The following is a 25,102-nucleotide window of genomic DNA, read 5'->3' as shown; positions in this document are numbered from 1 at the left end:
TAGAAAACACATTTCAGAAACAACACAGCTGCCTGAATTGCCTCATGTCATCAGCAGTAAGATTGATAGAATAAATTGTTTCACAGAAAACAAATTATGCTCATGATGAAATATCACATCTGTCTGGGAAGGTGATACATGTGTTTTACAACAGTATAAAATCTGATTTGGAGCTCCTCCTGTCAACTGTAGAGCAAAATTTCCAAATTTCACAGCAAATGACTCCACTATCAGAATCATCTTCGTAGCTGCTGTAACATATAAACTTAAGTGCTAGCCAAGGTGGACTGAATTTACTTTCTGTAAAAAAAATAAGATTTAATAAAATGCACATTAGAAACAAAGATTCTACTTCAGCAACAGGACTGCAAGAGCGCAGGCAAGGATGTCAGTTACCAGGACATGGCTGCCATTGCAAGGGTTGAGGACACTGGAAATGCCTTTGACTTTTAAACTATTTTCTTATGACACACCATGATAGTGGCTTTGGGATTTCACCAGGCATGCACAGAACATTTCACAAGGGACAGAAACACACCATGGTCCTTAAGTGCATTTTCCACAAATCTCTGACATTCAGGAGGTTCAGACCCTCAACTTTTAGGATGCTCTGCTGAACAGCTTTAATAAATTGCCGGATGAGATACATGGATATTAAATAACCAGATACTAAAAATCATTCCCCATCCATTGTATGGCCACTCATTTTTCATCAGACAATAATTACCCCTTTCCCACGCCCCCTAATTTACCAGCTCTTTTTTCTTTGTGTTTGACTTTGCTGCTCACAGGTTCACTTGCTCTTTCTCACAGAGCATCTTTATCTCCAGAATGACCTTTCTTTTTACTGTTCTGTTTCAGCCCTAGAGAGGGTCAGTGTCCCAGACAGCATCTCCCATTTTCACACCTGCTGTAAATGCTGTCACCTCTCTGCAAAACTTCCTCAAATGTGAGCTGAGACCATCACAAACTTGTACACGTGCAGAAGAGGTGAAGGCAAAAACCCAAAACCTTGTACTGAGGATAATGAAGCTGAAAAAACATGATCCTACAGCAAACCCTCTTATTTTTTGTTTCCTCTCTTACAAACCTGTGATTTCCTCCCTTGCTTGTCGTGCTGCCGGCAGCCAGCAGGCTGTGCTGAGGGATCAGTTTTCTCCTTCAGGAGCATGCTGAGAGCCACTTACAGAAGTTTTCTCACCGGCAGTCCAAGAACTTTTTTGTCTGTCCAAGACTAAAAGCACTTTGCCAAGAAGTGGAAAGGGAAAGATAGAGTTTAACCACCAAAATAGAGCAGTTGGTCACTGTATGCTGTATCTCATGTACTGCCAAGGCTTTGGTAAGACAATTTGAAACATCCCCTAGTGATAACCAGGATATTTCTTGAAAACAGGAAGATAGTACAGGAACTTTCTCACTAACAGTAGGCACTTTCTTCCAGCAATAAGAAAAAGCCACAATAATAAGGAAGATGATGACTGAGCCATTCCAAAATAAACAGTGATGAAATAGGGTCAGATGCCAGGGATGGAGCCTTTGCCCTCTGTGTTGCCAGTGATCATACTCATCCCAAGCTCACAGGAAGCAAGCCAAATAAAGCCCAACGGATTTTTTTTAATCAGACAAAAGACAAATGTCCAAATCATAATGCAACTCAATGATACCTTTATAAAACTTTGGAACAGCTTATGTTTTGTACCACCACGAGAGGGTGTAAAGCAAAAGCAAGAGCCAAACAAGAGGCAGCCCAAGCCAGCGAGGTGAGGTGTTACAGCAGGCATAAGGGTAGACATATGGTGCCCCACTGCCTTTCCTGTCAGCATTCCCACAGCAAGCATGCCAGGAAGGATCCTAAAGAGAGGTATCCTTGGATGCTTTTTTGGAGAGTTTTGTTTTCAGACTCAGAAACCAAATGTTTAGCCATGTATTAGGCACTGAAAGCAAGAGCACAGGCTGAGATCACATGAAAACTGTTTCTTCAGGTTGTCTTCATGACTCCCTGTCTGGCAGGGGGAAAAAAGAGAAGTAAAGGTATTACTTTGTGGAAACCCGAGCCAAGCTAATGCTCTGCTTCTGAAAGTCCCCCTCTTCCCTCCCACTTACACAGCTCTTCTTCCTTCTGCTTCTGCCTAGAGAATCCAGCTGCATCCCTTCTGAGGACTGTCAGGCACCGAACCCCTCCATAAGGCAAGTTTAGTTATCATCACTGTAGATGAGTATCCAGCTTGCTGTGTCTGTTCCCTGCTGCCTGACTTGGCTGAGCTGACAGAGGCGCCAAATGATGAGCTGATTAGCCCAAAGCAAGCAGTGGGAGCACGTTGGAGGTTGGGGGAAGAGAGGGGACAGAGACAGGAACATTCTTTTTTCAGCTGAGCCCTTAGGACAAGCTCATTTCCTAGGAAACACGCTTTTACCATACTGCTACCTGGCTGGCCTATCCAGCTAAACTGAAACCCTTTTGACAAAAATATCTATCTTCTTTTAATTGAAACAGGCTGCTCTGTGAGCTTAAAAAAATCTAGTAATGCTCCATACCTGCCAGAAGAGACTCTTCTTCCTAAAGGGTGTCTACAATAACCAATTAAGAGTTAGAGTGAACTAATTTAAAAGCAGTTTCAAATACCACATTGTGAATTAGTAGAGGGCATTCCTCAGTCAAACCATTCATTGACTCTTCCTGGTTTCAGGTTATACAATTTAATAATAATACTAGTCCCACTGGGAAATTGCTTGCTTGAAGAACCAGTAAAAATTTATTTCTTTTTATAGCAGTAAACTGAAAAATCTGCAGTGAAAATAAGAAGAAAAAAGAAAAAGGCTGAGCAAAATTTTCTCTCATTTCAGTGTTTAATTGACAAGTGCAAACATAAGGCTCTCATTCTGCAAGATGTGTGCATCATTCCATGAAAATCAATTCACACATGTAGGCAACAAGCAGTAAAAAGGCAGCGCTGAGCGCCAACATTGCGCTGTGAGTTTTAAACTAGTGAAGAAAAACAAAAAAAAAAGACTCAACAGATAAAATACTGAATTTGGATCCCATGTACTTTCATGGTGCTGCAGGCCCTGCCACTGCCTCATAGAAGTCCTTGCAAATATTCCTCTGTGTGTGACTTTTCCTCTCTACACAGAGCACAGTGCGATAGACACATCCTTTCTTCCTTTGGGCCAGCCAGTCCTCAGCACTGAAAGCTCGTCACAAGAGCACTGCTATTTGTATGCACAAATGGCTTTTCACCAGGTGACTTATTTTAGCAAACATTCATAAATAAGGTGACTTACATTAATCTCTGCTAGACTAGTGCTAGTTTTTCTTCATGTGGGAGTGGGAGATGTGTTTTCAGACATTTTTTTTATTTTTAGCTGGGAGAAGATAAAACTGCAGTAAGCAGATTCAAGAGTCAGAATAATTTGGGCAGGTCCTATAAGGCATCTAGGACACGGAATGGTTCCTAAACTATGGCATGATGACACAAACTATTTGCCCTATAGAAAGGCCATTTACCTACATCTTCAACATGGACCTCATGTGGACCAGATGGGGTGCATAAGCTTCAGACACTGGTAGCTACAATGCTTTCCCAAAGAAATGGATTTTACAGGCTGAGTGTTACAGGCTGAGTCATCTAAAGTTAACCATTTCCAGATCATACAAAGGTTGTTGAGCTATCAATGAATTACATGCATATTTCATCTTTAACTTGCTGCCATCTTATAAACCACTCCCTTTGGATTTTTATCAGGAGGAAATAAATTAGGAAAATATTCATTTTTCCAGAGCAGACAGGTCTTGGAACTTCTCCCATAGCAAATTTCAAGGAATGTAGTACTCTTTTCAACACCTTACAATTTTTTTTCAATGTTGAAATTACTTAAAAGATCAGCTTTTGGCAAACACAGCTCCTACTACCCTATGCAGGGAAGTGAATTTCAGCATGATCTTAGCTTCAAGCTTTTTTCTGTTCTATTTTCCCTTTTTTCCCCTCAAATTTTGTTTCAGCTCAGAATGAAGGCAGTTTTTAAAAAATGCAAAAATGTTGCAGCTTGAAGCAAACCAAAATGGGATGAATCTTCAAGCATCAAGGAAATGCTCACTGACATCTTAAAATGTCTGCTGTTTTGAAATGCCCCACTCAAAACAGGAAATTCCACTTTGGCTCTACTACTACAAGAAAACCACTTTGGCTTCCTGTTAGCAGAAAGACATGTCCGTAAAAGTGAACTCAACTCAGGCCCGCACTTGGTTACAATTGGTTACAATTGGCTACTTTTCTATGACTAAAGAAACAAAAGAGTAAAAAAAAAGGCCAAAGCCCAAAACCCAATCACAGTACATGGAGTTCCCTTCATAAACTATGCTTTCATGGGCTCCTTTCCTACTAAAAAGTTTAAAAATACAGGTTTTCGTATTAAATCTGTAATAGACATGTACGCTTGCAGGCTCACACAATAATGGGTGTAACACATCCATAATTTTTCCAAGTTAGAAATAATTTTAAATTCTGAATTTCCACAGAGTTTTAAATCAAATACCACGTTTTTTCTTCCCTCCCTCCTTGACTGTCCCACACCAGCCTTTTCTCTCAATATGATGGTTCCCTCCAAAATTCAAATTATTTGCAAAAAATAATTATTTTTTCCTGTTTATTTATTCCTGTTTATTCCTGGTATCACTTAGGGTAGAGTTAATTTCTGCTTCAGTAGCTGTTACAGTGCTATGTTTTGGATTCAGAATGAGAATGGTATTGATAACACACTGGTGTTTTGTTTTTTGCTAAGCCATGCTTATCCTAAGTCAAGGATATTTTTCCTTGTCTTGTGCACTGCCAGTGAGGAAATACACAAAAAACCAAACTGGCAGGGAGCATAGCTGGGACAGGGGACTTAAACTGACCAACGGGATATTCCACACCACAGAACATCATGCCAGGTATATAAACCAGGGGGAGCTAGCTGAGAGGGGGGCCTGATCTGGGTTTGAGAAGAGGAGTCTGGCAGGTCAGTGAGTGGTGAGCAATTGCATTGTACATCACTTGCTTGGGTTTCTTTCCTTTTTATTATCATTATTATTATTATTTACCGTTACTGTTGTATTTTACTTTATTTGAAATTATAAAACCTTTCTTGTCTCAGCATACAAGTTTTACTTCAGTTCTGCTCCCCATTACACAGGGATGGGGAAGGAAAAGAGAGGGGGGCTGAGCAAGCAACTGCATGGTGTTTCATCTCCAGCTGCACTTAACACCATGGCAAGGTGAAACCCTAGTATTGATTGAATCATCAGAGCTAGATGTAAAAATATTCACAATCCCCACATGAAATCTCTTCCATCATAGGAAAGGAAATGTGATCTCACCTCACTCTGGTATCCCATAAGATGTACAACACCAAAACAGAGAGATTCAATTTCCAGAAAAGCTGCAGAAACAGCTGAAATTAGATATTGTTACCAGAATTCCAAAACCTCCATGGCTGGACTTGCTGCACCAACTGGCTTTACTGACAGAGGAAAAATTGTGCATGTGTACGTATCCACACACACATACTTTCTCCCAAAAAAGTGCATAAAACACGTCCCTTGAGGCAGATGGTTAAAGACTTCTTGACATTCACACACTAGGGATACACAGCTCCCTATTCTATGAGTCAATAGTGCAGGTCTTCCAAATCCAGACCAAGAAATACCAGTTACTCAAGCATCACTGAGCAGAGCACAGACTTGTCCAAATTTCTCCTGTTGAGGTGGCTCCCCACTGTAGCTGTCAGCTTGTGCGCAATTCTGTCCCTGATTATGGCTTTCACGCTGCTGGGCAGCCCCTTGTGATAAACCCAGGCAACAACTGTCACAGTAATTAGCAATGCCAGAAAATTAATCCTGTTTCACTGCAATTTTCAATTCGCATTTTCCACGCTTTTCATTATTTTGAGTCTAAGTAGTAGCTGAAGAGAGTGGAGTCAGACTTCCTGCACAGTACTTGCATAAAACACATACATTTGTTTTCCTGAACAAAGAAATTTGTTAAAGTTATAAGTGGGATTAAAGTAACTCCATTAGAGAATTTTCTGTTCTTTTTAAGCAGCGATAGAGCCCATGCTCAGTAGGTCTCCAAAACCTCAATAGTTCAACAATGAGTATATACTGACCGTCTGAAAGAGAGTAATTTAAAAGCAATTTCAGGCTATGTAATCTGTCAAAACTAATAGTGGAGTTTGGGCAGTCCAAGGGCATCTCTTTGTCTCTAGATTTGGGAAAGCTGTTTTGTCTATGCTTACACAAGTGCAGTGTGAACAGAGCCAACACAGCATGTACAAGCCACATAGGCTTTTCTTTGCATACAGCAAATCTACTTCAGCAAATGGAGTTGACTCAGACTTTGCTCAGAACTGCAAGGCACTGACTTGTCTGGCCCAGCTCAACAGGCCACTTAAGCATATGCTTCTTTTCAACATCTAAGTGAAGACCCTTTTGAAAGAAAACAGTGTTTACGTGCTTTGTTTCATGAGAAACTCACATGTGTGATAGAAATGTACATGCAATTTGACCTCCAATATTTATCCATTACTTAGCACCAGGTAGTTAAAAATTAAATAGACCAAGCAGATTAATCCCTACACTCCTAATTTTCAGGGTGCTCTCAGCAGTTAACTGACAACATTTCAATGGGAATGGTAGAAGAATTATTTAAAAAAACCCATAAAACAAAAAGAAGAACAAAAAAAGCAACCTAAAAATGGTCTCAATTTTTAAGATGCAATTACTCCAAACCAAATTTCACCAGGTATTTAGCTTGGTTGACTTCTAGTTAGAATTAGTGAAGTGATAAAATCACCATTCATATGATGATTTCCTGAAAAAAATAGATATTTAACCATCCAGGGTTTTGTGTCTGCTTCCCCATTTAGTCTTTTTCACCTATTTCCTTGCCTCTATTTTAGAAGAAAAGCTGCTGAGTATTAAAAATGCAATATCAACAGTCAAACAAATCACTACACAGGTGGAAAAGACTTCATATGTTCCCACTAACACCATTATCTTTTGTTTTCTCAATCAAGCTATGATAAAACATAAAATGTATAAAGAGAGATGAATATGGCTGCATCTCTATAGTGTATTTTGCTTTAAAAGATAAACTGTATCGAAAACTAATGACAAAGACTATCTTCATGAAAGAGCAATGGAAGTGCAGATTGTCACAGTTCCTGTAATGACATTAATTTTGGAATGGTGGACTAATTCTTACTTTTCAAAATTCAGCACTCTGCAAAATTCCTTAAACTGCAGAAGAGAGGAAGGCAAAAGCCCAAAACCTTGTACTGAGGACAATGAAGCCAAAAAATCATGATCCTGCAGCAATACCTCTTATTTTTTTCCCCCAAAGAGAAATCTTGAAACTCTCTAGAAAACTTTTTCAGGCCCTAAGTTGTACAGATTTTCTTCATCTAAAACTCAAAGCTAGAAAAGCAGAAGAAAGAGTCACAGCATATGCCTCAGGGTAGTCTCAGCTGCAGAGCCATTACTGTGATCTATAATGGAACACAAAATAAAAAGTCATTTCAAGTCAATCTGTAAGCACTCACAGCAGGGTGGGCTTGGTCCACATGTGCCTATTTACATTAGGAAATTCAGCATATATAAATATATAAATAAAATGTCTATACAGTACATAGTCACATTCATATAAGTCATAAAATTACATATATTTACAAAAATATTTGCAGCTTTGTTTTACACTTCCAGGTCCACATTAGGAGTTCAGTCATTTAGCTTCTGGCTTGTGAATATGATCGCCTTCCTTAAGTTGGACTCTGGGATGAACTTGTACCTTATATACTCCCAATTGTCAAAAATAAGAAAGAAGACCATAATCTTCCAAGGAATTTTGCCAAGTCCATAAGAAAAGTTGAATCTTGTCTCGCTGAAGAGTAAATTACATGTTAGCAAAAACTTAGAGACCTCTTCTTCGTGTAGAAAGACAGTACCTTCTTGGTCTGGACCATAAATAAATTTGAAACTCATAAAACATCAGGCAGAGCCCAAACTGCGTGCCTGGCAGCTGTCTACAGTATCAACTCATGCCTAATTACTCTTCCATTTGTCTCTGTTTAAACTGGTTGAGTAGTAAAAGTAAATGGGTATGGAGATGAAAATATATACATTGGGTTACCTTAGAGGGTAAAAAGGTAGAGTAGACTACATCCTATTGGGATCAGTTTAGCTTCATTTCAAGGTAAGTTGTATAGTTAAAACAGTCCCAAGGAACTCATATTTATATAGTACATATTACATAGTTCTGTGTCCTCCAGAAGCTGGACACTTATAATTTTCTTCTCCAAAAACTGAAAAATGTTTCTTTGCTGCTTTGTTAAATAGTCTTCTTATCTATGCAGGCCACATTCAGGCGTGGTTTTTTGAGCAACTTGGGCAAGTTTGGGGAAATTGCCCACTTGACATTAAATGAGTTCTGCAAGAGCATTTAAAACTTTGGAGAATGGGTTGTTTTCCTTTTGAAGCACACTTGCGAAAAACAAACCTCAAGATACAGCAGCTTAAATTGCTTGTACCTGAAGACCCGTGGAGAAAAATCTTGCCATGTGCCATTGATTAAATAGCACTTTCAGTGACTGGCTGTGGAGTCATCTCTTGGTCTTCACTATTCTCTGTGGACATGTCCTGGACCTCCTGCTGCTGATATATATCTTGGACCAGCATGATGTTTGTGCTCCTCCACTCTCTGTACTTCACTGCTGTCAACTTTGGGTCCTCTAGCAACTGGTTAATCGTGGCCAGGTCATGTTCCTTACACTAGGAAGAGAACAAGTGGTTATTTCCACAGAAAATGTCAAGACAATTGTCCCTAACAAAAACACTCTGGGAACGTTAGACTCACGTCACAAGGATGGCCAATTACCCATCCTCCTGGCAGCTTGTTCCCATTTTTAGACCATAGGTCATCAAAGTTAGGTCTACAGTAAAAATTCTTCCCGGTTAAAGGCAAGTTATAATTTAATCTAGATTTTTTATAGGCTTCTTAACAAAACTTGATGAGAGAAGATTCATGTGAAAATTACACATTGTTATGCTGTCACTCAACAAGACAGTACTTGCATGAAACCAGGCACAACAGCATTTATTTCTGTAATTCACAAGAGTTCTGACTTTCTCAAAAAACACTTATTCCATGTAATAAATGTCTCTTCTCTGGGAGCTTGACTGAACATAATTTTGGATATAATTTGTGCACTGGCAGTAGAGAGGCTACAGTATCTTTGTCTGCCATCTACCACCAGCTACTGCTAATAAATCTGGTATCTACTTTTAGGCAAGAGCAGCTCAGACCATATATTGCAGGCACCCTGGTTCATTTGTAAGATGCAAGCAGACTGATGCAGGGACACTGAGACTTTGTATGCCACAGAACTACAGAATGGTTGAGCTTGGAAGGGACCTCTAGAAGTCATTTCGTTCAAAACCCTTCCTCAAACAGAGCCACTTACTGAAGGCTGCCTAGGACTGTGTGCAGATGACTCTTGAATATCTCCAAGGATATTCTGTCCAGCTTCCCTGGACAGTCTGTACTTGGTCACCCCCACAGTGTTTCTTGCTATCCAGGGGAAGCATTCTGTGTTTCAGTTTGAACCCACCACTTCTGGTCCTGTCACTGAGCACCACTGAAAATAGCCTGGCTCTGTCTTCATTACACTCTCACACACTGATGTTCTCTGATGTCCTCACATGTTGTGGCATAACAAACCACTTTGCTTTTCCAGCCCATATTGCCTATCCATGCAATGGATCACAGGATAGAGAAGCCTCAGTTAGCAGGTATAATTTATTAATGGAGGCACCATGCTGCACTAACAGAACTTGGCTACTTTTGCCAGGCTCCCTTGCTCCAGTCTGTGTGTGAAAGTGATGGAATAGTTCTAACCATCTTCTCCTGCTGCCACCCATTTATCATACCCAAGGACACCCTCTGCTGGTGGTTGCCTTGAAAACACCTTGAAAGTACTCCCACACACGCATTTCACCTTCTGATAGCAGCAATCAGCTGTTTCTACATCTATATCCCACTGCTACTCTAAAGAACTTTCAACTGCTCCAATTTCTGTCATGTCTTAGCTGCTTTTTAAACCCAAAAGCTCATTCAACTGTATTTTACACACGTCCTACCCCAGTGCCAGCTCTTTTAAGAAGACTTCTGGCATTGATGCAGGGATTTGTGCAGTTAGCTTAAAAGAAAAAGTGAGGAGATAGGGAGGTGGAAGGGAGAGGAATATTTCTACTGGACAAACTTGGCAGCAAAAAGTCATGCAATGGAATTTCTCCTCACTAAAACTATTTCCCACATTCACTAAGACTGTGATGCATTTGCACATAAATTCCCTTTCTTCCAAAGTATTCAAAGCATGTTTTGTTAATGATATATTGTGGCAGCAACATTAATCTGTTGTTAAATAAGTGGAGTCAAAAGTCTAAAATTAAAATTGCATTGAGACTTGCATAAATCACTTCTCAGCTAATGGGGTTTTAATTAAAGCAGAGTACATATGGACCTAAAAAAACCCTGATTTTTAAATTTCCAGTAGATTATTTCCAATTATGTTATGCCTTATATTATACACTAAGAAAATTGACTCTAAAAGCACATAATTCCACTGATGTAATTAATATGGCACTTTCCCACTGCAGGCACTTGACTTTCAGACAGGCTAACTTATATACTGCTGTGTACAGAACTCTGTTTGTGTCTATGAGAAATGTTTGTGCTTTTTTATTTGTCTTGTCAATACTCCAGTTTCTTAGTTTGAAGAAAGGAAAAAACAAACAAAGAAACAAACCACAAAAACTCACCAAAACCCAAACAAACAAAACCCAAAACAAAACAAAAACCAACCAAAAAACCCCCAAAGATAATCAATACATTTTATATGTTATGAACACTCCAAAACTTATTTTTCTATATTAAATACAATTGTTAGACAAGCCTAAGCTAATCACAACTTATATAATACTCCCATGCTAAATCAATGCACCGTTGTCCTCCTTGCTCATGTCTGACATTAAGGCTTCCATTCAGCTCCATACTAATGAAAGTGACTGTCCCACAAAATACAACTCCATTTTGCACAAACTGGTTCTTAGATTTATTAGTGAGGGTCCTGTCAGGAAAAACCTTGCAGAAGGTTTCTGTACATAGCTTCCTATGTACAGAAGTAGGCATACCTTTAAAATCAACTTTCTGCTATGTGGGGGGCTCATTTTCCTGCTGATGCAAATGAATACTTTTGTAGTCACTGCCACACCGCTGAAAACTCTTTGATACTAAGGAGAGTCTTCACCAGGTCTCATATGGAGCCAAGAAGAATGCCTCTCTTTCCAATTCCCTTTACAACTGTACTTTTCAGGAATTTCAATACAGGCTAAGGTGCCAAACACAAGCCTTCCATTGCAACTAATAATCAAATCAATGATTGTGCTGGCAGGATAAGTTTTTAGAAACATAGAACTGCTAAGGTTCTATGGCCTCTAAGATCATCAAGTCCAACCATTTTACATGCATTTCTCCAGCTTACAGTGCCTGAAGCCAAATACATCCTTTTGAAACAAGATACTCAATTCCTGCTTCTAATGCATACGAAAAGAAACAAGTGAAGTCCCAAGTTTGCATTTATTCTGTCTTCTCCTTACCATATAAATGTTATGGTTAAGCTTTTTGTTTCTCTCAGTACCATTCAGAAAAGGCTTTGAAATCCCATGACACTTGATGCTGGCAAGTAAACTGCTACATAAATTCCCATATTCCAGGCAGATTTACCAGCCCTTTCATGGAACATCTCCTGAATCCCTGTACCAGTTCGTGATATGTTTCCAACATAAAAGCAGGATGCTTTTGTTATTAGAAATATTTTAGTTACAGGAGGTCTTTACAATAGCTTTGGCACATCCTGTACATTCTCTGATAATCACATACGGAAAACTTTTTTTGGCTCAGGGTCATTTTCATGTGCTTTATCATCAATGTACTTTGTCTGCTTTTCCTTTTTTAAGGCTCCCCTGTTTAGTGCATTTAGCTGAGCTTGCAAGTTTTCCAGTTAACGAAGAGTTTTCTTTATTAAATTTTCCAAATGGACTGGAACTTCTGCAAGAAAAGTCCCTTCTGAGCTATTGCCTCTGCTTCCAGTTCAAACTGAACAACATAATGCAGATCAGTGTTCACAATGAACCAGAAAAAAAGAATTCAAAAACTTAACAAAATTCTCTGGGGATTTCAGTAAATATGTAATTAGAGTTTGGCTGAAGTCTATACTGCTTCTTTTCAGCCAAACTGGTTTTTTGTCTCAAGCTTTTCCTTGGCAAGATCTGCAAACTCACCTTTAATGTACTGTTCAGCATTCGAATTTTGTGGAGTTTCTCATTAATGGAGGGGTTTTTGCTGCGCTTGATAAATGATTTCCTAAGCTCCTTCTTAGTTGACAGTCGACGATCACCAATGGGAGACAGGCTTGCTTGCTCCAATGACTTGTAAAGTCGCTCCATCTCATCATCATCATCACATTTTTCCTGGTCTGCAAAGAAAAGAATAAATTAGGTATGAGAACGTGAATGTGGCAGCAGATAACAGAAAAGTTATGTTCAGCCATCAGGAAGGCTCTCAACCAACTCAAAAAATAATTGTATTAGAGTTAAAACTAAGGGCAATTAGGGTAATATCTAAGGTAACAATGCCTATGAGAAAAATATACTTCCAAACTCACATGTTGTTAAGAATCAGGTAATGAGCCAAACAGATGTGAGCCTGTATCTCCACTAATAGAGTGCTGCTTTAGTGCTCTGAATATATAACAGACTTTGAACAACTGTCAGTAGCTCTATGTTTGAATGAAACAACTCTGATAGCATCTACACACATTCACCCCTCCCTGCATGCTACACACAGTGAATTATGCTTGTACCTGGCAACTCACAGGGAAAATTCTCTTTGGTGTGCTGATTCATCACCAGCTTTTGGTAATTATTGAAAACAGAATTTTAAAAAAAATGAACAATTAAAAGAAACATAGAAATATTTCAGGGGCTGCAAGAGAAGGTTCCTAGAAAACAGATTAAAGCAAGAACCCTTGCGGGATCCAATGTCTTGCCCCTGAGTTTCACAGATTGCAGCAGAGAATTTGCTTGCCATGCCTCACAACAAAGCCTTGATTATCTCCACCTTAATTATTCTGCTGGCTCCCAAGCTGCAGGACCAGACAGAGAGTACACGAAAGGAAAAGCGAGTAAAAAGCTGAGAATAGCATAAGATAAGACAAAAATTGAAGTAAAGGCAATTCTCAGAATAAAAAAACTTAAAAATGAACAGACAGAAACTAAAAATGTGCCAGGCATATGGCCATTTTTAGCAACAGACTGCGCAACTCGCTTCTTGTCCTTCAGTCCACACAGCTTCAGTGATCTCTAAAGGAAAATCTAACAGCTATTGCTCTTTTCAGGGTGCTAATGAATCCCTCAAGATCCACTTTGGACAACACTTGGTTTTATATCACTGGGGGTAGTGGTGTTGGTTCTTCTCAACCGCAGTCCTTCCTATTCCCGTTCAACTGGCTGGGCACTTTTTTCTTTTAAAGTTAAACATTTACTTTTCTAAATCATCTGCAGTCAGCAAATATATCCTGAACAAAAGGAACAAGTCCTTCTGCTCACTCATGCTGCTGTGAAAAGAATTCTGCAATATGTCAGTATGCTAAAGAGGCTGCTTCTTATCTTTTCCATGTTTTATAAAGTACAGCATCCTCCTACATCTCTGTTCTTTCTAAATATTTAGGTTACAAGAAAGGTTTATGATATGCTGCAAATATTTGCCTTCACTGTATTTCTGGCCTATTCTTCACTACTGTGTGATTACAAAAAAACCTACTGTAACTTGACAAAAACTAAATATAACTTCCAACATTGGTACATTGCTGGGGGAGGAAAAGGAGAACTGTTGTATATTTAACAAGCTGCAGGAAACAGAAAAAAAAATGGAAGTGTAAGGCATAATACACGGCAATAGAATTTCCTGAAAGCTGTTGGCACATGCCATGAGGCTTGTAATAACTAGTTTCCTGTCTACTTTCTTGGGATGAAGCAGCTGTTTGTTTCATTAGCCAGCTTCTGCACAGGACTGGCTCAAGTCTGCTGCAGACATCACCCATCAGGACTGTGCACAGTAACACTTTGAGAGATAAATTGTTTTCTATCAGCTATCCAAGAAAAACTGTGTAAGAAGGGAAAGAAGTTGCTTCAATCCTGTTCAGAAACTTTTAGATAAAGTCAACCCACAGGGGACTTAAGGTCTCTTCCAGACACCTTTTGAGGCTAACTCATGAACTTCCTCAATGTCCTAAAAGGATTACAAAGCAGCAAACCTGAGAAAACACCCTCACTGAACACTCTTCTTCCATGCTAAATATTCTGATATCTTCCATGCACTTGTGGGAAACTGTAAGGAGCACAGTAACACTCAGCACAGAGAAAGATGGAGCCAAAGTCAGAAAAGCCCAGGAGAAGGCTTGCACATGATACACTTGCCCAGCAAAATCAGCTCAGCTCCTGCAAACTTTCAAGATTTCTACCTGAAACTCCTTTCCTATTTCTTATTCTTCCACCATTCTCATCCTCCAAGGGATTAATCAGGGTCAGGTAATTTCAAAGGGAAAGGAATGTGTCCGATTCTTCATATCAGATAGATAAAGGACTAAATGGGATTTCAGCAAACTGCTGAAAAACAAGGGTGAGTAGAACTTACAGGTTGTGTAGAGCCAAGTATGAGTTTCATAGCACTTTTGTCTCCATCTTTGATGAATTTCAACTACAGCTAAAAAATAAGAGATTATCCTAATATTGTGCATTTGTGTAGAAGAGTGTTGCTGTTGACAAAGGATATGTCTGCACATAAACCTCGATAAACTGAGACCAGAATGTTACCTATCCAGAATTTTACCTTCAGCATCCTGAGTACCCCTAAGCCAAGTTCAGAAAGAAAAAACCCACATTTTGCAGGCTTGAAGCTGCCACTGAATGCACTAGATTGATGCTGTAAATCTGAAAGGGGGAGAGGTAATGGAGGAACTGAAAAATTCTGATTTAGGGGAAATAAAACAAACTGAAATTCTGAGGTTTGATGCCATTTATCTGGAATTTCCCTCTAACAGGAGATATCATAGACAAGAACAACCTCATAGAGGTTCAACATGAATATTCTTCACCTCCTCAATTTTCAGCTTATGCTCTCATGTCAGCCAACTTGCCAGAGGCTGGAGACATTAAGATATTGAGACTCCCCATCTTGGAGCATCAGTACAAGAGCCTGTCTGAAATACCAACTTAAATGCTCTTTAGGCCTACGTAAGTGAAATTATCCAGAACTTTCAAAAAGCAGCTGTGAAAAATAAAGTTGATTGTTTCCCAGTAGTAAAGATAAAGAAAATGGAAATGTTTGGCAGAAAGAACATTTTGCATTGAAAACTACCTCCAACAGAATGTATCTGACTAAATTTATCTGAAATGTAAATATTTGTTCTCCCATTCTGTAACTGAGATCTCACAGACCCCCAGTTGTGTATTAATCCCAGGGAAAAAAACTCTGCTTCTTCCTCCTGTTCTTGCTACTCTTATAAGTGTCTTGTAGCTTTGCCAGCACCTCTGTTTCTGATTCTGCTAAAAGTTTTTATGCCAGTTGAGAGAACACATACACCCAAGGCTGAAAAGAGCAAAGGGAAAAAAGTCATAGATGATTTTTGCCCTTACCTACCTATCCACCCCTTAGCCCTTCTCCATAGTGGTACTAGACTTTTCGATGGGAATATGAATTCACCTCAGGGAAATCACATTTCCCACATAATTATGGAACAGAAAATACAGGGAAAAAATTCAATTAGGTGAACATAACTCAGGCAAACTCCTCACTGGCAAATGCAGAACTAAGGAAGGAAAGATTGGAAGAAAATAACAGGAAAACTATGGCACCACAATTAGATGCTGTTGTCTGACGGTATAGTGGACTCAGAAGTGAGGGGTGGAATTTTAATAAACTTAATTGGAAGCAACATAAATAAGTATCTCTTTTTCAGAGGGTTCAGAAAACCATAGCACCATAGTTTTCATGGTGATTTCTAAAGCTTTTTTGATGAGAAACAAAATAATTATTGAAGTTTTTTCTCCACACAGTTGTTCTCACCATAGGCACATTTTTCGGCTAGTCTCAGCCACAATCTAGCTATTTTCTATAACTTTTGCAAAAGGAAAAAAGGGGCCAGAGCACACCAGAGGATCTGTTCTGGCTATTACTGGCACTGGCGGACTCCAGAGAGGAAGAGGATGTCAGTCGTGAGAGCAGAAGGAATTGAATGAATCCAGCTCGTATTTAACCAACTCCTTCCCACAAAACCAACCCAGATAAAATCCAAGAGGTACTTGAAAAGTTGTCCAGGTTTGAAAATATCAGCACACACCAGATCTTCCACAGCTACTGTGAGCTAAGGTAAAATATACCAGAAGTGGTAAAATAGGAATGCCTTGCCAAGATGCATTAACTTCATATGATCATGAAACTCTCAGAAAATGCAGGGAACAAGGATCTTACTGCCGTAGTAGTAGATCCCTAAATAGAAACACGTATTCCTATTTTCTTATATAACCTCTCAGTTCCTGTGGCTTCCTTTAGCTGTTGTGGTTTTTGATCACAATGGTGGTGTGTCAGAATCATATACTTTTTCTTCCAGTGGTTGTCAGAAGAAATACAAAGGATGGAGTTTGGCTAGAGAACATGTCTAGCCATCCTGGAGGGGGCAAGGCCAGCTTCTGGATACATCACACATAGACAGCTGTTTGTATTCTCAGCTGTTTCTTGTTTACCTTTCAGTTTCTTTGCATTACAGGCAGTTTAGAATCCTTTGTCCCTGTGCATGTAGAAGCTGCGTCACCAAATGTAAATGGATGCATAATGTTGGTCTCCTTTCAAAAGAGAAAAGTGATAAACTCCCCTTCTTTGTATCAATCTCTGGTATGTAACATCTCCCCAGTAACTGGTGCAGAGAATTAATGTTGACAATGTTCATAACGCCACTAAGAGTGGTTGGAAAGATTGTTAAAAATATCATGTTATGACTCCTTGCACCAGACACTCACAGTTGCTTTGCAGAATTCATTAAAAAATCTCTGTTGAGAAAATAATCCATCACCATTTAGTTGAATCTGTAGCTTTTCTTAATTTATTTCTGAAAAAATGTTTCTTTCATTGTTTAACTCATCACTAAGGTTTCTTCACTGTTTTCATACTTTTTCATGGTAAGCTCTTCCCACAAACCACAGCTACTCTTTCTTCCTTTTAGGTACCAACTTTTCTCATATTGGTCTCCATTTCTAGACTTTGTCTAGCAAAAGTGCTCTTCAGTTTTAGAAAATTTTCACCTCAACTCTAGGCTCTTATCAGCTACAACCAAAAATTCAACTTGTGGTTTTACCTTAAAGAATGTGGCCAGAAAACAGTGTGGCAGGGTTTTTTTTTATCCTCACCAGGAGAAAGAGTGCACAGACACAGCTGAAGGTTCTGTGAGAGATTGGGATCAAAGGCTTTCAAAGAACATGACTGTTCTGATGACAACAGGGCCATCTTTACACACGGGGAACATGTGCTTTCAGGACAAATCTGGACAAAAGACAGGCTTGTCTCCTCCTAGATGCAGTCTCATGACTCTGAAACATGTCAGAAATGTATTATTCTGAAGCACTGTAAAGCAAATAATACCGACTGCACTGAGGTATGCCTTCTTGTTTTGCATCAGATAACAAGGGCGTTCTTACCAGTTATTGCAAATCAGGAGAATTTGCAGCTAGATTTTACCCAACAACTTGAATTCATCTCACAGTATTTATGCACATGCTTATCAACTAGCTGGAGAGGGAAATTCTTTGGGGATAAGCCATAGAACCAGAATTGCATCCTTTTTGATAATTTTCATTTGGAACTGAAATGTTATTTTACATTAATCCTTCTTTTCCTACTTCATGCTCAAATTGAAGTAACTTAATCTCCTTGAAAAATATTTCCTTGAAGTTTTCAGTGACCATTGCAGGGGAGAGCCCCACACAGCAGCACTCTCCACACCCAGCCCATAATATGCAGACTGATAAAGGGAAGAGAGACCTGTGTCTGGTGTATGTTTACTTGGTCAGCAATGGGTTATGATGCAGACAAGAACTAGTGAGGTTATACAGTTTCCATAGTGACTGTCTTGGTGAAATGATCTATTTCTGGAATTCCGTCAGTGATCACCAGTGTGGTTAAGATGGTAGTGTTCTGTGTTCTGCCATCAGGGTTGCCCATCAGCTAAGCAGTGAGCAACAGAAGAATTCATTTCCCCGGGAATAATCTAATCAAAATTAAACCATCTTGCACATTGCAGGAGTATACCAAAATATGCCTTGATTTACATTTTAATCTCATTTAATTGGTTAGTATGATTGAGCCTATCAAACTATACTTTAAGTGATTATGAATGTGTCATGCTCATTCTATGACATCCATAAGAGTATTTGTCACCCACCCTTACATTACAATGGAAAGCAATAACCTATGCATTATTGCAGGACTTCTAATACCAGAGGAATATATTCTAAGCAAAAGTTTTAAGCAAAAGATTTCTGAAGAGCAACTACTGAATCTTTGTCAACAGGATCTATAAGCCACTATGCCATTTATGACCTACATTCCAACAAGCCACTTGAATATCCCTAATGATGCTTTCCAAAGACATTACTTTAGCAAATTTAACCTAGAAAGTAAAATTACAGAAAACAATATATTTTATATGTCTTTGTGACTTTTTCAGTAGGGACTCAATTTCTGCCAGCTCCAGCCTTTCCACAACTTGCAAAGCCAGAATTAGGGGTATTAGATTCCACAGTAACTCAAAGCACTCTTTTCCAATACACAGAAAGAGCACATATGCTCACTCTGGATTTTAATGCTTTCTGATCTTCATTGCTGCAGAATTTTCTAGCAGACAAGCCTACAAAATGGATAAGGTATGTTAGCATAAAACATGGAGTTAATTTTCACTTTTGATGAAAACTTTAATTAATGCCCTTTTTTCTGTGTAAAATCAGAAAAGATATGACTACATAAAGGGGTTCCAGCTTTCTAAGCGTTGATATTTGTAAAACACAGGGGGACTGACCAGGTAACCAATGTGCCTTATAGAATCATCTTTCAGTATCAAGTTCACCTACAGAGAAATACCCTAATTTCCTGACAACTCCAGCGTTGTTTCTTTCCACCACTGCATTACTTTCAGCCTAAACTCTTAGATGCACCTTTCTGTTGCATTGTGCTGAGACAACCCTTCTCTTTCAGCAACAAAGTACTCACTTCAAATCTTTACAAGAATTTGGAATCATGGGAAGAGCTGAGGCAGAGGAATGTTGTTGTTCCCTTATGTATTACCCATCTACACAGAACTGTATGTCAGAAGCAACTCTTAGGCTTCAACTGCTTTTAATTCAGAAAGAAGAAGCTTTGCTCAAAAGGCATGAGATATTTCCTCGCTATACAGGAGAGTTATGAACAGTAACAATGACCAAATTCTGGAACCATACCACCTTTTTCAATTTACAGTCATTTCAGCAGGAAGATATTGTGCAGACACCTATTTGCTTAAACAAAATCCGGTCTTAATGGACTTTCTGACTCAGGATTTCAGTTGTTTTCTCTTGATTACAATGAAGCTTAATGAAGCAAATAGGGAGTACATACTTGGAATAAATGAAATAGCATTTACAACAGCATTTGTAAAACTGGACTGAGTTAACCCCATGTTCACCATTCCCTACATATTACAGTTCTGTTAGTGTCCATTCTGTGACACACTTTGTTAACATTTTGATTCAATCCTAACTAATAAAAGATATGTGCATTGAAATAATGACTGTTAATAAAATTATGTGTATGCTAAATTTATATACAGAGGTTATGGTCTAACCTATAGATACAATTTGAGAAAAGCTGTAAAGGTACCTACCAACCAGACACTAGGTTATATATTTAATGTGCAATAATTTAAATGCTATAAATTATATGCCACTGGAAAACTCTTCAGCAAAGAATATAGAGGAAAGAAGGGGGAAGGAAGTTAAGGAAACCAGTAACTCTTCTATTGTATGGCTCTGCAGCAAAAGTCTCTCATTAGCTCACCTCTGGCTAGTGATCGCTGTCCTGTTCCATCTGGCACAGCTAGAAAATGTGTATCTGCACTTAAGGAAGAGGTTTGGGATCCACCAGTGGGTTCGGAAAGCCGGACTTCCTGGCTTTCTGCTGCATCTCCACAGACCACTTCTGGCGCCTCGTCCGAATGAATCTGTACGCAGAACGTTAAAGGCTGATCACCCTCTTCCGTGGCAGAGCTGTTAACCAGGTCAAGCCAAGACTGCCTCTCGGAATAAACCACTTTGGATGTCAAGGAAGACGATGATTCTTGGGAATTGAAAGTACTTTCAGGAGAGGAGAGAGAACAAGATGCTTCACTTGACAGAGTTGAGGTGATTGATGACTTCTGCTGATCCTGCTTTCCAGAAACAAAAGTGGGAGGAGGAAGAAAAAAGAAAAATTATTTACAAATTACTCCTTTTTCTAGGGTCTACATTATATATAGATATGCAGCTGAAATGCTGAATGACCAAAAATTGATGCAATCTGGTTACTTATTCATCCAAACAAGTCTGTGGTGTGGCAGCCAATCTCCTACAGAGCAGTAACTTCAGAAACCAAGCCACCAGGAAGCCAAAGGCAAAAGAGGTATAAACCTAGAAACAAAGACCAAGGTAAACTATTATGCTGAATGTAGCCTTCTGTGGTAGGTCTCACATTCACCTTCTTTCTTTAATTTGTCTTCACTTTATTGGCCTAATCAAGAGTGAAGAAGAAAAACTCCAAATTAGCCATTGAACATGAAGCACTCAACAGTTCCATCAATGCAATAACCAGAGATAGACAAAGGGGTCCCAAGCACTGAAGTACAGTAAAGAAGTATTTTTCCTAGTCCATTCAAGGGATAATCATTTACCAGGGCAAGAAGGTTTAGCAGAAACTATAAGAAATTGTGATGAGATCATCATGATACGAAAGCCAGATTTGCTACTGCAGAAATTTATTCCTTCTGCATATCATCTCCTACTGGCCAATGCCAGCATCAGAATACCAGACTTAATGGACCACAACTCTGGCAAGTTTCTGTCCTTAATATTTATGTAGAATAGATCTGAGTAAGGATTAAAGCAGATGATAACTAGACTGAAAATATTGAAACTTACTGAGAAGGTGTTGCTAGGGAAACCTGGAAAAGCTGAAAACACAGTAAAGGGGCTAGCCTGGAATACTATTTATAAAGTAAACCAGAAATAAGTTTTATTCAAATAAACCAAACCAAGAGTAACAATTTTTATTATGATTTTTAAACTTCTCAATTTAGAGTTGTATACTGTAATGTATACTACTTCCTTCTTATATTAAAACCAGCAAAGCCTTCCTGTGCTTCTAATACAGCTGCATCATGTAACAAGTAGTCAGTTCAGAGGGTGAAGAACACTTCTATCAGACTGTGGGCACTATTTGTTTATAGTAGCTTCTTCACTTTTGTAAATTTTCAAAGCCATTCATAGTATCATAGAATTGTCAAGGTTGGAAGAGACTCTCAAGTTCATCCATTCCAGCCAAGCACCCAGCACTTCCACTGCAACCCCTAAACTATATCATCCAGCACTGGATTCTGATCCCTCTTGAGCACTTCCAGGGATGGTGACATCACCACCTCACTGGGTACTCACCTATTCCATTCCCTGACCACCCTAATGGTGAAAAAAACTGTCTTATATCTAATCTGAATCTGCCCTGTCCCACTTTAAGGCCATTTCCTCCAGTCCTGTCACTGTAGACACGGCCCCCACCTGGCTACAACCTCCTTTCAGGGGATGGTAGAGGGGAATGAGATCTCCCCTGAGCCACCCCTTCTTGAGACTGAACAAACCCAGCTCTCTCAGCCATTCCTCATAAGGGATTTTTTCTGGTCTTTTCATGATTCTTACAAAACTTTGCCAAACATTGCAGGACCCAGACATTTATATTCACCTATGAAAAGTACAGCACTGTGTTTCAGGTGTATTTTTGTTTCTAAAATAGAAACCTTCACATGTGTAATCCTCAAGCAAAGAACAAGGAGATGCTGTAGTAAACTAGGAATGCTAAAAATGCTCTTGGGAACACAGGTGATATGAAGCATTTCATCTAAGAGTTCCTATCACAAAGATAAATCGTTGAAGTGTTTATAAAGTCAAGCAGAACAACTGAACAGTAGGAGCTCTTGCCCACATATTGTAGATGGTCTAATTTCAGTTGTTCAAAGCTGGAAAAGGAAGATGTAAGATCTCACCTCTATTTTTCTGGCATTTGTCTATATAAAAAAAAAAAATGTTACTGAAATGAAGGCTATGTCTCACTGAGGGGAATATGTTTTTATTTTCATTTTCATTGTGTGTTAATTAAAAAATATGAGTGAGAATAAATATGACTGCCAGAAGGTGTTTCTTTTTGTCTGCATATGTGTTTTGTTTTGTTTTTAATTTGGCATGACAAATGTTTACCTATCTTATTTGACTCCTCTGGAGGTTTTGCAACCATCCATATGATAATAAATTTCCATTTGGGGAAGTTTTAAAAAGCAGATCATAAGGATTTCACTGGAGATTAATGAGTCTCTAGGTATTTTTTAGAGAAAAATTATGAACATGAAACTCCTCAATTGCTTTTTTGGCCACTGCTGCAATCTATTGTCTTAATGTATCTGCTGATTTTTTAACTGTGTATGCATTCACATGTGGGCAAATTAATGCAGGTGGTCAGTTTAACTTTTGCCCTACAGATGTTACAATTTACTTGTTCCTCACTTACTTTTTGCTCCACAGTACCTAAACCCATCCATACACATGGAACCTCATGATCACTACTTTTTTCTTCTGCAAAATGGTTTCAGTCAGCAGAGAATAGAACAGCAAGTACAAACTTGGCGCTAGAAGTACAGCAAAGTGTTTGCTGCTCTAAAATGTAACAGAGCCTACATCTGGGTTTCTATTACCAGAATAATAGCTTTTAGTTTTGAGTTGATGTCAAGAAGTTTGAAGGCCTTTCTGCTTAAAATAATAAAAAGAAATGAACTCCAGTCAATGCCTGTGGCATTCTTGACACTGAGCTGAGTTGACAGGATAAGTGTCACTTTCAGTAGCAATCTGAGAAAATTGAAGTAGGCCAAGTGCTGCACCCACAGAATAAGAACCCAAATCCACCACATTTTTGAGACTTGACAGCTTGGTTCAAGAACTCTGCAACAAATAAACAGGCAGAGAGCTGTGTTTAACCAGCCTTCCTGAGACAACCACAGGCTGCAAACCGAGAACTGAGGTTTTAGTAGAAGCTGCACTTTCCCAATCCTTCCAGTGTTTTTCTTGTTTCAGCAGTTGTCCAGAAATGAAAGGCGTATTAAATATGGTATTTAAAAGCAGACTCTGACTTGCAGTCGAACAGAGCTGCTCCTACTCACTATGTAAGCAAGCTGAGCATGGGGCAGATCCGCAGCAAATGGAGTGGCCAGTTGCAGTGGCCAATTCTGGGGTGAAAGGATGACACTTCTGCTCAGGACACACTAACCTTGGTCCACAAGGGAAGGGATTTTAAGGGATAGGAAGAATCAGAAAATCAGCTGACAAAGGCAAAGGCTGAAGGGAAGATACCCTTTAAGCGAAAGCTTGAGAAAGCAGTATCCCTCAGCATCTGCACCACTGCCTGTGTCCCACATGTTCCCTGCCAAAATGTGGAGGCCAGCACTCAAGAGGAGCAGATGGGAAGGAGACAACCGGAGATGGCCTCTGCAGCAACAGACCAACAGGCAGCAGGAAACCAGAAAAACAGAAAACTAAAACCAGCACCTGTTTAAAACCCATCATCTGGAAAAACGCAGGCATTCACTCAGAAGTGAGCAGACGGAAAACACATCTACATCTCCTAAAGTCAAGCCACTGAGGTATAAAATTCAAGACGCTTCATTAACTGATTCACGGCCCTGAATAACTGCAGGAGACATATTGCCAAAGTTCTTCTCTCCTCTGATATTTATAGCCACTCAGTCACATTTAACATCCACTTAATACAGGCAACAAGGAATCACATTCTACAGCAGTGAATGCCTCACACCCCCGCGTGCCGGGTGGATTGTTCTAGTGATAAACATCACACATTTGGGAGAGGAAGTGAAGACTGACTTATCTGACAGAAAATGAGGGGGGTGAGTGGGTGACATTGTGGCATGTGCTCCCAGCTTTATGTGAGCTAATTACAGATTGCCAGACAGGCAACCCTGTCCATGACATCTCCTTTTATTAATGCCTGTGATTGCGCAAGCTTCTCTAGGTCATCTGTATATTTCAGATTTGCTCCTGCTTTGCTGCTCCTGTGCCCACCCAGCTACTGGGTGTCATTTCAGCGTGCCACAGAGGAACTTGTACCACAACAGTGAGGCAGCCGACACTTCCCTTCCATGAAATGCCATGAGAATATTTAGTACTAAGTATATTACTGCACACCTCTTAGTGTTAACTTTCAGGTAGTTAAGGGAAAGGTTTGAACCAGGATTCCTTATTACCAACCCAAACCAGATCACTCATTTCTAAACACAGAATTAAGTAATTTTGGCTTTCCATTTTAATGGGAAAAATAAAAAAAAAATTAAAATGTGGTGACAAAAGACTCTCACAAAGCTGCTCTATTGTTCCAAACCATGATATGAACAATCAGTTTACCCCAAAATTGCAGCCAAACCCCCAGTGACTGTTACTAGCTCCAGGAAAACTTACTGGTTACAGAGATTAAGGGATTGCCTCTGCTACTTGCAACAGGACTTCCTGACTTCTACTACAAATAAAACTTTTCTTTTAAAGGCTGCAAAGAGAGGAAAAAAACCTACCCCAAACCTACTAGTGAAGCTACCTGTCATAGCACATTAACAACTTTCTCTCTTTACT

The 25,102-nt window shown here is 39.3% G+C and overlaps 1 protein-coding gene across 1 annotated transcript in view; it reads right to left on the bottom strand.

The window, feature by feature from the left end:
• Positions 1–8,602: 8,602 nt before the first annotated feature.
• IPCEF1 (interaction protein for cytohesin exchange factors 1) overlaps positions 8,603–25,102 on the bottom strand; it is a 38,458-nt gene continuing 21,958 nt past the window's right edge. The window contains exons 8-10 of the mRNA XM_053974013.1: positions 20,232–20,598; positions 12,374–12,567; positions 8,603–8,803 (exon numbers count right to left, since the gene is read on the bottom strand). Of these exons, the coding sequence (XP_053829988.1) occupies positions 8,603–8,803; positions 12,374–12,567; positions 20,232–20,598 (762 nt within the window). The remainder of the gene's footprint in view (positions 8,804–12,373; positions 12,568–20,231; positions 20,599–25,102) is intronic.

This window comes from Vidua macroura, chromosome 3 (assembly GCF_024509145.1).
Source record: "Vidua macroura isolate BioBank_ID:100142 chromosome 3, ASM2450914v1, whole genome shotgun sequence".
NCBI classification, from domain to species: domain Eukaryota; kingdom Metazoa; phylum Chordata; class Aves; order Passeriformes; family Viduidae; genus Vidua; species Vidua macroura.
Note: the sequence above shows the minus strand (reverse complement) of the source record. Positions and strands in the feature narration are given on the sequence as shown.